The sequence below is a fragment of the Bos taurus genome, chromosome 19 (assembly GCF_002263795.3).
Source record: "Bos taurus isolate L1 Dominette 01449 registration number 42190680 breed Hereford chromosome 19, ARS-UCD2.0, whole genome shotgun sequence".
Taxonomy (NCBI): domain Eukaryota; kingdom Metazoa; phylum Chordata; class Mammalia; order Artiodactyla; family Bovidae; genus Bos; species Bos taurus.
This window is the reverse complement of record NC_037346.1, coordinates 48536091-48551873: the sequence shown is the minus strand read 5'-3', so window position 1 is coordinate 48551873 and position 15783 is coordinate 48536091. Positions and strand designations below refer to the sequence as shown.

The window sequence follows — 15783 nt, the reverse complement described above, 5'->3', positions numbered from 1 at the left end:
CTTGAGTTCTTTTCAAACGCGGGACACTGCCCACGTGTAATCATTTTCCACTTGTAAGATAGAAACCAGCTATGAAATGAAGGCACTGGTAAAACATCTCAGATGAAATTATTTCTTGCAAGCACAAGGGAATTTCAAACTTGCCACGATGGGAAACGCATTTAAAGATTTCACGGTTAGCAGTTGCACTTAAAGAAGTGGTACAATCAAAGAGTACTTAGTCGTGAGGTTTATTGCAAGCTTGAGAGTCAGCTCAACCCGGAGCCAGTCCCAGGAGTTCTTTTCTTTCTTTCTTTCTTTTTTTAATTTGTCACCGGCTGCACTGGGTCTTCATTGCAGGCTTTCTTTGGTTCTGGAGAGTGGGGGCTGCTCTCTAGTTCTCATGTGCAGGCTTTTCATTGTGGCGGGGTCTCGTTGCGGAGCGTGGACCATAGGGCAGGCGGGCTTCAGTAGTTGCTCAACATGGGCTCAGTAGTTGTGGTGCGTGGGCTTAGCTGCCCCACAGCATGTGGGAGCTTCCCCGACCAGAGATGGAACCGGTGTCCCCTGCATTGCAAGGTGGATTCTTAACCACCTGACCACCAGGGAAGCCCCAGGGAGTTCTTAATCCCATTAGATCTTGGAGAAAATTATTCAAGCCCTTAGCAGGGGTGCTGGCTCTTTCCCAGGGAGGGGCATGATTACATCACACGAAGAGTTCTGTCCCAGATAGGTTTGGGAGTTGAACACTGATGTTCTTTTTAAATTTTGTAACAGTGTCCCACAAAGTAAGAAATTTTTAGAATACCCTCTTTACAGGGAAGTCTTGAGAAATATTTTGAGAAGAGCAATTCCTATTGTACAGAATCAAAGACTTTTTAAAAAGTAAAATAAAATATTTGTCATAGTAAAAGTAATGTGCCAATAAAGAGAAGAGAGCAAATATGTCATTTGAGAAACTCCATTCAGAAAAATTTGGTGGATATTTAGCAAAAAGTAATCCAATACTATAGAGAAAATACCTCTTTCTGGTATAAAGTGGGTTCTGTTGGTAATATGTATTATGTATACATAAGTATGGGCTTCCCTGGTGGCTCAGACGGTAAAGAATCTGCCTGCAGTGCAGGTTCTGTCCCTGGGTTGGAAACATCCTCTGGAGAAGGGAATGGCTACTTACTCCAGCATTCTTGCCTGGAGAATTCCATGGACAGAGGAGCCTGGTGGGCTACAGTCTGTGGGGTAGCAAAGAGGTGGACACGACTGAGTGATTAACATATATAAGTAATATATGATACTTTAAATACTGATACTTATATTAAAATAGAATTTCCTCTCAATTTTCCAAAATGCAGAAAATACTACAGTTCTTATTATATTTTTCTCTGCACAGATTATTTTAGCTTATAAGTATATGTTAGTAATCACAACATGCGTACGTGCTCAGTCGCTCAGTTGTCTCCTACTCTTTGCAACCCTATGGGATTTAGCCCCCCAGGTTCCTCTGTCCATGGAAATTTCCAGGTAGGAGTACTGGAGTAGGTTGCCATGTCCAACTCCAGGGGATCTTCCTGACCAGGGGATCGAACCCACATCTCTTGCGTCTCCTGCATTGGCAGGCGGATTCTTCACCACTGCATCACCTGGGAAACCCAGTAATCATGATAGTAATTAGTAAATGCATAATGACATGGAATGGAAAACCATGTGCTCTTCAGGGATAGTATTCATAGCATTCATAAGAATTCTTTCTAATAAAGAACAACTTGGTTAAAAAAAAAAAAAAATCAAAGAGTTTTCCCCATGCCCAGGTGGCAGCCTGAGGTACTGCAGTATCTTTAAACCGTGTTCTCATGGACCCAGTTCTCTAGATAGAAAGGATTAGTTCACCAGTGTCTTTCATGCTTCTTGGCACTGGCTCATCCCTTCTAGAATTAAGCTTAATTTCTTTTGAAACTGCTTCTAGTGAACAATTCTGAATTTTGAACCATTCATAAATAGACGTGGACATCTCATCAGTTTTAGAAAGACACCGCACTGCGGGTTGGATGGGGCCCAGGGGCACTGGGAAGGTATTCAGAACCCAAATACACTGTGGTTGCCAACTGCGCTAAAGAATTTGGCCTGGACTTCTCTCATTAGTGGCACTGAGTCATTTACAATTTATGTAGAAAACTAGGAACTCCGTGGTCTCTCACAATGATTGCTGTTTTTCAACTAGGTTACAATGAAGATGTTGGAAACCATGCAATGAAGCCATTAAATGAAAATAAAGGTAATTATCTAATTTTAAAAAAATTAGAAATCTTTGTTTTTATGTCAAAGATACCTAGGAAAAGAACTAAAACTGTGAAGACCCCATGGCTGTTTCCTCACCTCCTTTAAATAGAGATGGCTCTTGGTTTTCCCAAAGACAGTATCTAGTGTCTGTTGTTACTTGTCTTAAACGTAAGCAGCAGTGCTGTTTTATTTTTTATTTGTATTTTTCATTTTTATTAGACATTTAGTAGATACAAAATAATGTTTATAACATGTATAAAATTTAAACAATAGCAATTCAATAAATACCTACCCATTATCCTTAAAGAAAAAAAAGAGCATTTCTACTATGTGTATTTCTCCCCACCCCAGCATCTTTAACATTTTTTTTTTACCAGCTTTACTGAGATATACTTGTCATATAACATTGTATAAATTAAAGTGTACCATGTGATGATTTGCAGTAACTCTATATTGGAAAAAACACCCTATGCCTCTGCTATTCAAGAGAGAGAGCTTCCTGACTTGTTTAGTAGCCCATTCTGAAATCAGAAAGTTCCATTTTGGGTGTAACTGGATTTCCTATGCTTATGCCTCACACTCTTCAAGCACTTTGAGGCTGGGGGTCCCGTTCCTCATTTCCTGAGATCCTCACCATCTTGGAGAAAGCCTTCTGTGCCTGTGGTCAAGGAGAGGGCTTCTAGAGGTAACTGCTGTGACCCATGCTGGCTGGATTCTGTATCTACTTTGCAAGTCCGCCCACGGTGGTGACAATGGGACCTGACCCGGAGGGTCCTTCCACATCCTGGGAGCGCAGGCTTCCTCACCACCTCACTCAGCCTGAGTTTTCTCACCCACTTCAGTTCAGTTCAGTTCAGTCGCTCAGTCGTGTCCAACTCTTTGCGACCCCATGAATCACAGCACGCCAGGCCTCCCTGTCCATCACCAACTCCCAGAGTTCACTCAGACTCCCATCCATTGAGTCAGTGATGCCATCCAGCCATCTCATCCACTGTCGTCCCCTTCTCCTCCTGCCCGCAATCCCTCCCAGCATCAGGGTCTTTTCCAATGAGTCAGCTCTTCACATGAGGTGGCCAAAGTACTGGAGTTTCAGCTTTAGCATCAGTCCTTCCAAAGAACACCTAGGACTGATCTCCTTTAGGATGGACTGGTTGGATCTCCTTGCAGTCCAAGGGACTCTCAAGAGTCTTCTCACCCACTTAGAGTGGCATTAACCCTGTGTCTGGTTTCCCCTTTAAAAAATACCGATTAATTTGATCATATGAGTAGAAACCTCTCATGTGGCCTGAGTCCCCGCCCCAGCACCCTGGACCCAAGGAGACCCTGTCTGACCACAGGCTGCTGTTTTCTTTCGAGCAGAGCCTCTGACCTTGGACGTGGAGTACACAGAAGTGGAAGTGACCTCCCCTGAGCCTCACCAAGGTAACGCCAGCCTGTGAGGGACCCCCACATCATGCTCTCTGGGTGTAGATGCCGGACTGGACTGTGCTGCAGCCCCGGGACAAGAATCCAGTCACCTTCGTCACTCAGGAGGGAGGTGGCCAGCAGACAGGCGGGCTGAACATGCCCGAGGCAGGAGCAGTGATCTCTGTCCAGACTTGGAGATGCACAATTGCATTATCATTTCAGTTCACTTCAGTTCAGTCGCTCAGTCATGTCCGACTCTTTGCGACCCCATGAATCGCAGCAGGCCAGGCCTCCCTGTCTATCACCAACTCCCGGAGTTCACCCAAACTCATGTCCATCGAGTTGGTGATGCCATCCAGCCATCTCATCCTCTGTCGTCCCCTTCTCCTCCTGCCCCCAACCCCTCCCAGCATCAGAGTCTTTTCTAATGAGTCAACTCTTTGCATGAGGTGGCCAAAGTACTGGAGTTTCAGCTTTAGTATTATTATTTACCATGCTACTAAAGATGGGTGTGTTTTATTGAGCAGTTACTAGGTGCTAAGACATGGGTGTGTTGAGAGACTGTTTGTAGGCTGCTTTACCCCTGGGTATTTGGGTGTCCTTCCAGAGGGAGCCCCCTTGCCCCAGGTCCAGCACCTTCCTTAAAAAAAAAATTGCTTACAGACTGAGCTTGTGTAAATGAAATGCGACTTTGAAGGAGTAAGCAAGGGCTTGGCTATTTAAGGGACAAAGGCTTTTGAAAGCAGAGACTCTCTCCATGGAGACAGTGGCACCAGCATTGTGTGTGTGTGTGCCTACTCAGTCATGTCCAACTCTTTGCAACGTTATGGACTGTAGCCTGCCAGGCTGCTTTGTCTACAGGGTTCTCACAGGCAAGAACACTAGAGTGGGTTGCCATCTCCTCCTCCAGTGGATCTTCCCAACTGAAGGATTGAACCCACATGTCCTGTGTCTCCTGCATTGGCAGGTGGATTCTTTTACCACTGAACCACCTGGACTTCGGGTTTTGTTTTTCTGTATGTGGTTCTCCTGGGCAGGCTGGTTTGGGGGACCAGCTCCTGGCTCTGGTCCTGCACTGGAGAGACTGACTCAGGGTGAGTTAAGTCCACAGCAAGTGCTAGAACATCAATCTCAGTTGCTTCTGGCACCACAAAAAGACATGCATATCTACCTAAGCCTCCTCAGCTCCCCCAGAGGCTGCCACACCAAGGAAGCAGCCATCCAGCCTTCCTGCCCTGCTGGGAAGCTCATTAGGACTGTTGCCAAGCACCCCACTTCCTGCTGAGGCTGAGGCCAAACCGTGTTCACTCAGCCCGGCACACCCGGGGCTGCCTTGCAGACCACGCTTCTGTTGCCTCAGCCAGAGCCACACGGTGAGGGCATTCTCCAGCTCCATCATCTGGAAGGAGCTTGGGGGTCCTTCCTTCCTCCTCTGCTTAGCTCAGTTCCAAGTACCATGTCTGCAGATGTGGGTGTGGAACCTTCCAGGCAGGGCCATCCCCTGGGGCTGGGTGCTGCCCAACAGAGCCACGGTGCCCGTAAGTCTCGGTCAGCCTGGCCCCTGGAGTTGATACTGCCCATCTGCTGGCCTACACAGGGCATCCCAGTTTTATATCTAGGCTGGATGGGGGCAGAGGTGGGGGCCACAGCCGGCCTGAAGTTCTCTCCCTCTTATTGTTTCATGGTAAAGTGATTTGCTTGTTGGGTTAACAAATTAAGGGTCTGTGATGGAGCAGCCCCAGCACAAGCAGTGAGGATGACATATGTGGTCCTCTCTTATGGAGGTGTAGCCTCTGAGGGAGTCAGGGAAACAAGGAACTGATGAGCAGACGGTGGTATTGGGTTAGAGTCAGAGCTTGCGGGAAGAGTGGGGAGTGAGGAGAAGGCCTGTAAGGTGGTTCCTCTTCTGGGTGGTCCCAGAAGGCCTGTTAGAGGGGTGGCCTTTGAGCTGGGGCCTGAAGGGCACAGGGAAGGTGGCCCCGCCAAGAGGAAGGTGGGCTAGGAGGACTAGGAGATGTGCAGGGCAGTGGGAGGTGGCCTTGAGTTCGGCTCATTTAAAGATCTGAAGGAAGACCTTAAAGGATCCTTAAACGACACTTTCGGATCCTTAAATGTCTGCAGAGCGAGTGAGAGGGAGCCAAGGCAGATGCAGCTGGAAGGACCGGGTGGGGCCACCAAAGTTCTCTTTCTATTCTAGTCCACCGAGACTGGACTGGGGGCCTTTGGAAGCCTTTAAGCAGCCAACTTCCTCCTTTAAAAATGATAATGTGATCCTTAGGGATGGTATGGAGGGCGGATTAAAGGGAACAAAAACTGAAGCCAGGCGAGAAAAGATGGGGATGGAGCCAAGTGCTGGCAACGGATAGATTCTGGATATATGTTAGAGTCAGACCATAGCCCTGGACAAGACATACATGGCCAGGATGAGGGAGACAGAATTTCTACATGTTTCTTGACTGAACAACCACGTGGATGTTCATGATGCCTGCGATTGGGAGCACAGGCTCAGGGGGAACCTGGTTCAATCGGGTTGAAAGTGAGAGTCTGAGAGGGTGTGGCGCAGGGCTCTGCGGCTCAGAACTGAGACTGGGTGGGTTGTGGCCGGTGGGACTTTAGGGAGGCTCCTCGCCAGCCTTCCCGTGTCTGGCCTGAGGTCCCCCATCCCTGTGCCTCGTGGGCTCCATCGCATGAGTAACAGCTCACTTCCTCCTAAGGGGGCTTCAGGCTTAGAAGGAAAAGGGAAGCACAAGAGGTCAGGGCTGCATGCGCATGGGAAAAAGCCCCCTGTCCTCCACGCCCCACCAGGCACTCAAGCAGACAGTGGTTGCCCTGGGCTCTGGCCTTGAAGATCACTCTCTCTTTTTTTAAAATATTTATTTATTTATCTGGCTGTGCCGGGTCTTAGTTGCTGCCTGCAGGAGCACGCAGAATCTTTAGTTGTGGCATGTGAACTTTTAGTTGCGGCATGTGGGATCTAGTTCCCCGACCAGGGATTGAACCTGGGCCCCCTGCACCGGGAGCGTGGAGTCTTAGCCGCTGGACCACCAGGGAAGTCCCTGGCCCCTCGAGGTTCTCATCCTGGTCCCAGAGGGCCAGGCCCCACCCTTACCCTGTGCTGGCTGGGCCAGAGCGGGGTGGAGTGGTGAGGCCTACACACGAGGCCTGGAAGGCTCTGGGTTGAAGGAAACTGAAGCAGGAAGAAGGAAACAGGGCTTTGTCCTCAGAAAAGCATCCATTTTCCATTCCTTGGGGAAGCTTTCCACGTTGGCAGCATCTGGTTTTCTTGCTTGCAGGGAGAGAGGTAGGGGTTGAAGGGACAAGAGGATCCCCGGGAACGGATGAAGCAGGGGTGCTTTCGTGCCCAGCCATGCAGCTGCGGGGTCGGAACCCCCGGGGGAACTTTCCCCAGTTTGCACAAAGGTGCTGAGTGGGCTGCAGGGGCCTCGGCAGACTGGGGTAAAAATGGGAAATCTCTAAAAGACTCCAGTTGTTTTCTGGGCCCAGCCTCCTTGACAGCTAAGGGACAGTTGGGGAGTCTGGCCCAGGATGGTGTCTGCCTGCTGTCTCCTGCAGGTGGGGAATGGGGCGTTACTAGGCAGGGAGAAGACTGTGGGTTCAAGGCCACTGGTAGACTTGACCTGGTCTTGGCCAACCCAGTTCCCTATTGTCCAGGCCTCCCTCCTCTACAGACGGGATGGAGGAAGGAAAGGGGACCAGTCCAGCTCCGACCATGGCTGGCGGCTGCCCAAGTGGTCACTCGCAAGTGGAGGAGGGGTGGGAAGGAACTCGTTAAATCCCGGTTTGCTGCCTGTTTGCTCTGAGACCAATTGCTGGGAAAACCCCGTGACGTTGAAGCCATCTCTTTCTCTGTTGAACAGAGAAAAACAGAAGCCCAAACAAAGCCCCTCCGGAAACATCCCTGACAGCAGAGACAAACAGCCTGTTGGCCTGGTTTAGTCATTAGCGGGCAGCTGCTGCCACGGAGCAGCCCGAGGAGGCGGGGAGCCCTCAGTGAGCTGCAAACTTCGTCCACATGCCCAGGGGAGCCAGGAGGGTGGGGTTGGGGAGGTTCCACTGGGGCAGCTGCAACTCTGACAGCTCAACCAAGAAGTGAAACCTCTCTGTGCCCTGGCTGATGCACAGAGCGATGGGATGAAAGGGAGCCAAGTGCAGCTCCTTGGATCCAGAGGGTGTCAGAGCATCCCCAAGGTGACCAGAGGTCCCTTGGGAGCCCTTTATGTGCCTGGGCATGGTGGGGTCCCCCAGAGTGTGCAGGCCCCCAGGCTTGGCTGCGCAGCCCCTTCCCTCCCTCTGCTGACCCTGTTGTGGAGGAGTGCACTGGTGCAGCGTGCAGTGTTCCAGAGCCTCCATCACAGCACTGTTTGCACGCCGCCGGCCCCGGAACCTGGAGTTCCGAAAGCTGGAGCCAGGTCCCCACTCCGTTTTCTTCTTCCACCGTGCCTGGCACACAGTAGATGTTAGGACGGTGTTGAATGAGTGACGTGTCCAGGCCTGACATTGAATGGAGAGTCCCTCAGGGATGGGGTAGACACCATCCCCCTCCCCCCGCCCTGGCAGACATGGGGATCACTGCAGCTCCCCTCTACACCCCCAGGTCTCGTGCCATAAAGAGAGAGTGGAGAGTGTGTGGGTATCTCTGCTATCCTCTTGGAGAAAGATGGGTGTCCCGGTGTGGGGCGGGGTGCCTTGTAGCTCAGCCACTCTGCTGTTGGTGCCCTGGGGGAGTCACTATGATGCCTTCTGCAAGGTCCTGACACCCCACGTGCCCCAAGTTCAGCAGCTGAACTGAACTGCCTTCCAAGCTTTCTCCTAGCATTCAGGTCATGACCTAGGAACCGCCACATTTGTGCGTGTAAAGACCTAAAACTTCAGTGATCAGGCTGATCATGTCAAACCTTCCAGAAGGTCTGAGACAGAGACCCCTGCAGGGAGACTGACTGTTGTCTTCACTATCCCATTAAACCTTATAGATGCCTCCAGGTAGATGCGCAGGGTCTGGAATCTGGAGGCGCACAAGACCCAAGACGCTGCCCTAGAGGAGTGGGGGGTCCACCAGGGGAGACAGCTGTGGAGACAAGTAGGGTCAGTGTCATGGGCAAGTGTCCCCGAAGTGCTGTGGGAGCCCATGAAACTGCCCAGGGCCCAGGAAAGAGGGGCGTATGTAAGGGAGGATGTAGGTGTGTGAGGGTGTGTGCACCCAAGTGTAGGAGCAAAGCCTGTCCTGGGGCTCGGAGGACGAGGAGGAATGGGTCAAAACAAAAGGTCCTTGCAGTCAGTGGAGGAGTGCAGGCAGGGTCAGGGCATGGGAGAGGGGAGTCTGCTGAGTTGAGGGTGTCTTGGTGTAGTTAGAATCAATGTATGTGCCCTGGCCATCTGCCACTGAGGAAGGCGACGTCCAGGTGGCACTGCCCATGGTGGTAGGAAGCGTCACCCAGTCTGGGGGTCCGTTTCCTGATCTGTAGAGGGGGAATCCTGGCCACAGAGCACCAGGCGTCTTTCTACAATAAGGCCTCCTGGTCTCTGGTGCAAATGAGAGGGAAGTGGCAGGTTCCATCCTGAGGGTGTGAGTGTGTGTGCAATGCATGTAGATACACTGTGAGTGTGTGCACAGGAGTATATACACAACCTGTGCATGGACGTCAATTTAAACAGATGGCCGTAGTGGGCGTTCTTTGTCTCCCAAACCCTTGAGTCTCCTCTGGGTGTGACCTACACCTTAAGTTGGTTATCTTGTCTGCTGTTCAGGAAGAGTCCAGACCAGAGGATCTCAACACTGTCTGCATCTTAGAACCCCCTAGGAAGCTCTTCCCTGGAGGAGGGCATGGCAACCCACTCCAGTATTCTTGTCTGGAGAATCCAGTGGACAGAGGAGCCGGGTAGGCTACAGTCCATGGGGTGCAGAGTCAGACACGACTGAAGTAACTGAGCACGCACAGGAAGCTCTTAAAAGACCAGTGCCAGGGCCCACCCTGGACCGTCTCAATCAGAATCTGCATTGAGGCCAAGATTTTCGGCATTTGAAATCAACCAGCACAGCTGTCTAGTGTTGTGAGCGGGTCTCCGCAGATCCTTAGAGTCTCAGTGATGCCCAGGCTCTAACCCAGACTTTCCCAAGGGTGACTGGAAGACCCTGTCCCAGCCTCTTGGGACAGGGCTGGCAGAGCAACTGGACACAGGGTCACAGTGGCTGAGAAGGAGGTAGGGGGCCGCAGAGCTGAAGACTCCAGGTCTGCATGGGGGGGTGCTTCTGCCCACACCCCCAGGGTCCAGGGTCCCACAGTGGCCTGTTGGTCTCATACTTCCAGGGTGAGAGACCTAGATCTTCCAGGAAGTGGCCCGGGCTCAGTGGTGACAAGGACGCCAGGGGCTGCTGCAGACAGCACTCCTGGGGCGGGCCATGGGGTGGACCGTGGGGCACCACCTTGCTTGGGGCACCCCAACATTCTCCTGCTTCAGCAGTGGCTGATCTGGCTGCTGACCTGTGCCTGGCCCCTTTCCAGGTCTGGGAACAAAGGGCACGGAGACGGTATACAGTGAAATCCGGAAAGCTGATCCTGGTGAGTGAGAGTCCCCCACACCCCCAGCCTGGGTCGGGGGGAGGGCACTTCCTATAATTTCATCCATGGGATCTCGGGTGTGGACCGGGGAAAGAAGGTACAAAGGCGACTAAAGAGAGTGCAGCGTTGGACTGGAGTTGTCGACAGTCTCTCCCCTCCACCCTGAGAAAGTGGCCATGTGTATTGTTTACGTAGTCGCTGCACACTTACTGAGGGCGGGCTGCCTGCCAGGCAGACAGAGCCTCACTCGTTCACGCCCAGCTAAGGGCCGGGTGGACTGGAGCGTGTCCTGGAGCCACTGTGTGCTCACGAGGTGCCCAGCAGCCGTCCGGGCACTCCTGACCCAGACAGAGGCAGCGCAGTCCTACCTGCCTCTTCTCAGGGGCCTCGCCCGCTCCTCACACAGGCCCTGGTGCGCCAGGCTCCTGAAGGCCTCAGGCAAAGTCAGACCTCTGCTTGGAGGATATTAGCTACATCCTTTCGATGAGCACGCTGAGTCTGGGCGAGGGAGACGGGTAGGGATTCACTTCCTCTTCCTGTGATTTCTGCCCAGACCCCGCCTCACTCCTTGCCTTCACTGCTTCCTCTCAGAGAGCTTTCCCCAGGGCTGGGCAGACAAGGAACTTCGGCCGTGCCTAACAATCTCATTTTTATGTAATGATTCTAGTTCATTCTCATGAAATAAAATCCACAAAGAACCACTTTTATTTATTTAATTAAAAAAAATTTTTATTGGAGTAGAGTTGGTATACAATGTTGCGTTAGCTTCAGGCATACAGCAAAGCGAATCAGTGATACACATACATACATCTACTCGTTTCAGATGCTTTTCCTATACAGGCTATTACAGAGTCTAGAATAGAGTTCCCTGTGCTGTACAGCAGGTTCTTATTGTTCCTCAGTTGCTCAGTTTTGTCCATCGCTTTGCAACCCCGTGGACTGTGGCACACCAGGCTTCCCTGTCCTTCACTATCTCCCAGAGTTTGCTCAAACTCACGTCCATTGAGTTGGTGATGCCATCCAACCGTCTCATCCTCTGTCACCCCCTTCTCCTTCTCTTTCTTATTAGTTATCTATTTTTTTTAAATTTTTATTCAAGTATGGTTGATTTATAATGTGTTGGTTTCAGGTGTAGAGCAAACTAGAATCACTCCCAACAATCTCGTTTTTTGGTGTAATTTTTCTATTTCATTATCATGAAATGAAATCTACCAAGAACCCCTTTTATTTATTTTTATTTCTTCATTGCAATCTAGCTGATGGACAGTATTATGTTACATTCAGATTTACTATATAAAGGTTTGGCATTTTATTATTAAATGATCACCACCTAGTAACCATCTGCTCCCAAACAGAGTTATTACAATATTACTGGCCACCTTCCTTATGTGATATATTACACTGAAAATAAGTCACAACCCAAAAAGCACAAACGTTCCGAGGGAAAACAGTCACTATGCAGATATCTTTCTCTGTACAATAGGCCTCTATTTAAGTGGATTCTTGGAAAAGGAATTATTCAAATAGGCTAGGAAACTTCAGTAAAGCCTGGCTACACCAAGGGTGGTCCACGACAGGTAAACGGTGGTCTCAGGCCCAACCCAGACCCACAGAATCAGAATCTGTACTCCCAACAAGGTCCCACGTATTTCTGACGCTGCCAGTATTTGGAAAGCACTGTCTTACTTCAAGAGCCTGCTTGTTATCTCAACTAGGAATCGCCCCTTAATCAATCTTTTAAAAGGTGGTATTTTCATGATTAGATCAGAAACTCAGCCCCGTGGGGAACCTGACACTGACCGAATAATTTTTGAAAACCATTTCCTGGAGGATTTTTAGCTTCAGTATCTCATTTTGCATTCTTAGTATTATTCAGAGCTAGCAAAACACAAATTCAGAAACAGCCTCCCTCCGTTCTTCCAGTGTAACAGAAAGCTGAAATTCAGAGAGGGCTCAAGGTTGGTCCTGTCGGGTACTTGTATAAAAATGCCCTTTGCTTTCCTCATGGTCCCTGAGAAGGTTTGCTTTCAGTTGCTTTGGTTATGCAAAAACTCAACATTTATTAAGCACTTACTGTTGGTGCTAAGTGGTCTATATGACATTACCTCTTTCAATCCTCCACAATAAATCCCATTTTTCAGATGAGGATACGAGACTTAGCTTAAAACAGTTTCCCGAGGTTAGTGCTAGTTCCCCGATAGCTCAGTTGGTAAAGAATCTGCCTGCAATGCAGGAGACCCCGATTCCATTCCTGGGTCGGGAAGATCCACTGGAGAAGGGATAGGCTACCCACTCCAGTATTCTTGGGCTTCCCTTGTGGCTCAGCTGGTAAAGAATCCACCTGCAATGTGGGAGACCTGGGTTCAATCCCTGGGTTTGGAAGATCCCCTGGAGAAGGGGAAGGCTACTCACTCCAGTATTCTGGCCTGGAGAATTCCATGTATAGTCCATGGAGTCACAAAGAGCTGGACACGGCTGAGCGACTTTCACTTTCACTGAAAACTGGCCCACCCCAGAGCTGGATTCCACACTCCTGATCACCAAATGAGTTCCTTTGGTTTTGAGGAAGGGCAGCTGGTGAAGGGTGGAGACTGCAGGAACCCCAGGCTACAGGAGGCCTGGGCTCTCGGGTCACCTGAGGCCACCCAGGGAGGCCCCAGGCTGCTGGTGAAGGTCACACCCTGTGTGGATTCCCAAGAGCTAGTGTCTAGGGACCCTGCAGATTAGCCTGACAAAAGACAGATAATTAACAAGAAAAAGAATGAGGGAAGGTCCTGGAAAGCTTGCCTCCGTTGATTCTTATTTGCCTCCAGCTCAAAATGACCCTTATGCCAAAGTGGCTTATTTTAGGGTGACACACTCTGATTTTCTACTCTGCTTTAGGGCAACTGTTCTAGTGCGTTTTTTCAGGGTCCCCAGGGTGGTTCTAGATGCCTGAGTTTTCAGTCCCCAGCTGTTGGAACCCGCCTGCTCCCCTCTAGCCGAAACAGACCATAAGCTAGGCCATAGAACCCAACCCAGTAGAGATTTGAGGTGGCGCAGGGCCCTGTTTTGCTGGCAGACATTTGAGCCCCTGCCCTGGTACTGCCGCATCACCAGCTGTGCAACTCTGACCAAGATGCCTCACCTCTCTCAGACTCAGTTTCTTCAACTATTAAACTGAGAAGAGACTAAATAAGAGAAGGGGATGAGACAGCAGTCCAACTCTTTGCGACCCCATGGCCTGTAGCCCGCCAGGCTCCTCTGTCCATGGAATTCTCCAGGCAAGAATACTGGAGTGGGTAGTTATTCCCTTCTCCAGGGGATCTTCCCACTCCAGGGATCGAACCCGGGTCTCCCACATTAAAGATATACTCTTTACCGTCTGAGCCACCAAGGGAAGCCCATTCTTACCAGGGTGAGCAGTCAATCCATTTTAGCTAAAAAATGCATAAGGAAAACTTGAGCCATAGAGTTCAGTGCCTGGCCCAGCGCAAGACGAGAGCCAGCTCCGGACTCCCAGGCCGGGGCACTCCTGCGGCACCCTCTGGGCCATCAGGGGTCAACTGGGGCTTGGGTCTCTCTACAGTCTGGTCTCTAACCTGGCAGCCAGCTCCTGTCAGATGGGTAGAGGAAGCCCTGGGCCTTGTAGCCAAAACCACATCGTTGCTGCAAAAGCCAGCGTCTTGGAAGCCAAGGGAGTTCCTCTTTTTGAACATTTCCCACTTGTCTGCTGCCCAAAGGAGGAGGCTGGGAGCCTTGGTTGATTCCTCTTCCCTTTTCTTTCTTTCTTTTCCTTTATCAGCCGCTCAAACCCATCACAGGGTTGATGGGGGCTCCGTTATTATTCCTGCCCTACAGATGGGGAGATGGGCCCAGAGGTGACATAGCTTACTCTGGCCCGTGGCAGAGCAGGGATGGGGTGCAGGGAGCCTGGCTGCAGCGCGATGCCCTTCATAATCTTCATGTTCCTTCTCTGTGTTGCCAAACCAACTGGTTTCCACTGTCATCAGCCTGATTAGAGCATTCAACTCTGTTGCTCTTTACAAAGTAAGAGTAATAGCATGGTGTGGTCTGGGTGACCCCAGGTGAGTCAGGGAGCCTCTCGGGACCTCGGTCACCTTCTCTGTGGAATGAGGGGCATGGGCTCGAATCTTGATGAGGGCTTCTGCAGGCGGGTTAAAATACAGGTAGTTTGGCACCACCCTTAATTCAGTAGGTTGGGAGTGGGCTGAGAACTTGCATTTCTAACAAATTCCCATGTGCGGCTGCTGTCAGGCCGGGGATATGCTTTTAGAACCATTTTCTAGATGTTCTGAGTTCTGCTCTGGTTCTCATTCAAAGGGGTAGAGTCTTTCTTACTCCCCAGCAATCCTGGAGTGATTGTTCTGGACTGGCTAGTAGAGATAACCCAGAAACGTGTGTGTGTGTGTGTGTGTGTGTGTACTTTAAGGGGAGGGTGTGACCCACAATAAAAATAAAAGGCCCCAGTGGAAGTAGGTCTCAGTGAGTAAGCCGAGTACAGGGCGGGGTCTTGTCTGACCTTTCCTTCTTAGTGTTTCATTCTTCCCCACCTTAGCTTCTCAGTTTCCCATCCTCTTCCAACACGCATCACTTCAGGGCTGGCTATTTTGGGAAATGGCTCACAGGACGTAGTTCTGGCACTTAGACTCCCTTTTCCCCCTGAGTGATACAAAGGAAAACTGCTTGTCTAGATAAGCCAAAGGGCATCGGGCAGGCCTGGCCCCAAGGAGCAGCTCTAGGGTGGGGCTCTGGGTAGGACCAGGGCCCTGGAGAGGGTGTTGGAGGCTGCAGGCTGAGGAGTGTCTGGGGAGCTGATGGGCTGTGGGAGGCACCAGGTCTTTGAGATCTTGGCTTTAGGCTCGAAGCTCAGTTTTTTGTTTTTTGTTTTTTAACTGTAAAAATACATAGCACTTGCCATTGTAACCATTTTTAAGTGTGCGTTTCAGTAACACTGAGTACAATCACATTGTTATACAACCATCACCACGATCCATCTCTAGGACTTTTTCATCTTTCCTAACTGATACTCCTTACCCACTAAACGATAACTTCCCAGACCCTGCCCCCAACCCCTGGCAATGACCATTCTGCTTTCTGTCTCTGTGAATTTGACCATGTTCAATTGTTTTAATCTGTCAAATCAGGGGATTGAATGAATGATCTTAAGTGGCCTTACGATCATAACATTCAGAGCCTCAGTGTCCTGTGTTTGGAAGTGATGGTCATTTGTCTATGCCTTGGTCACTCCCGACCCACGCCCTGGAACTTGTTGATGAGGGGTGGGGACTCAGTCACTTCTAAGAGTCACCCCGGGGTCCCTTGGAGTCCACCCTAATCCTTTACCCATCCTTGACTCCAAGTTTGCCCTTCAAATCTGAATTAAGTCCTGGGTCTCAGGACCCATTGCACTGTGTTGCTGCTGCTTTTGTGTTGGTCCGAGGCCAGCCTGGATGCTTCTCTGTACTGCAGCCCAATGGAAAACATGTTCAGTAGGAGCCCTGGGGTTTGATCTCAGCTCCACCTTCATCAGGTTGTAGGA

The 15783-nt window shown here is 50.4% G+C and overlaps 1 protein-coding gene across 7 annotated transcripts in view; it reads left to right on the top strand.

The window, feature by feature from the left end:
• PECAM1 (platelet and endothelial cell adhesion molecule 1) overlaps nt 1-15783 on the top strand; it is a 94091-nt gene that overhangs the window by 67512 nt on the left and 10796 nt on the right. For 4 of the 7 annotated variants that reach the window (NM_174571.3, XM_005221002.5, XM_015458920.3 and 1 more), the window contains 3 exons: nt 2198-2251; nt 3616-3678; nt 10185-10241. In NM_174571.3, coding sequence (NP_776996.2) covers nt 2198-2251; nt 3616-3678; nt 10185-10241 — 174 coding nt within the window. The remainder of the gene's footprint in view (nt 1-2197; nt 2252-3615; nt 3679-10184; nt 10242-15783) is intronic. The other 3 variants (XM_005221005.5, XM_005221004.5, XM_005221006.5) reach the window with 1 other exon arrangement.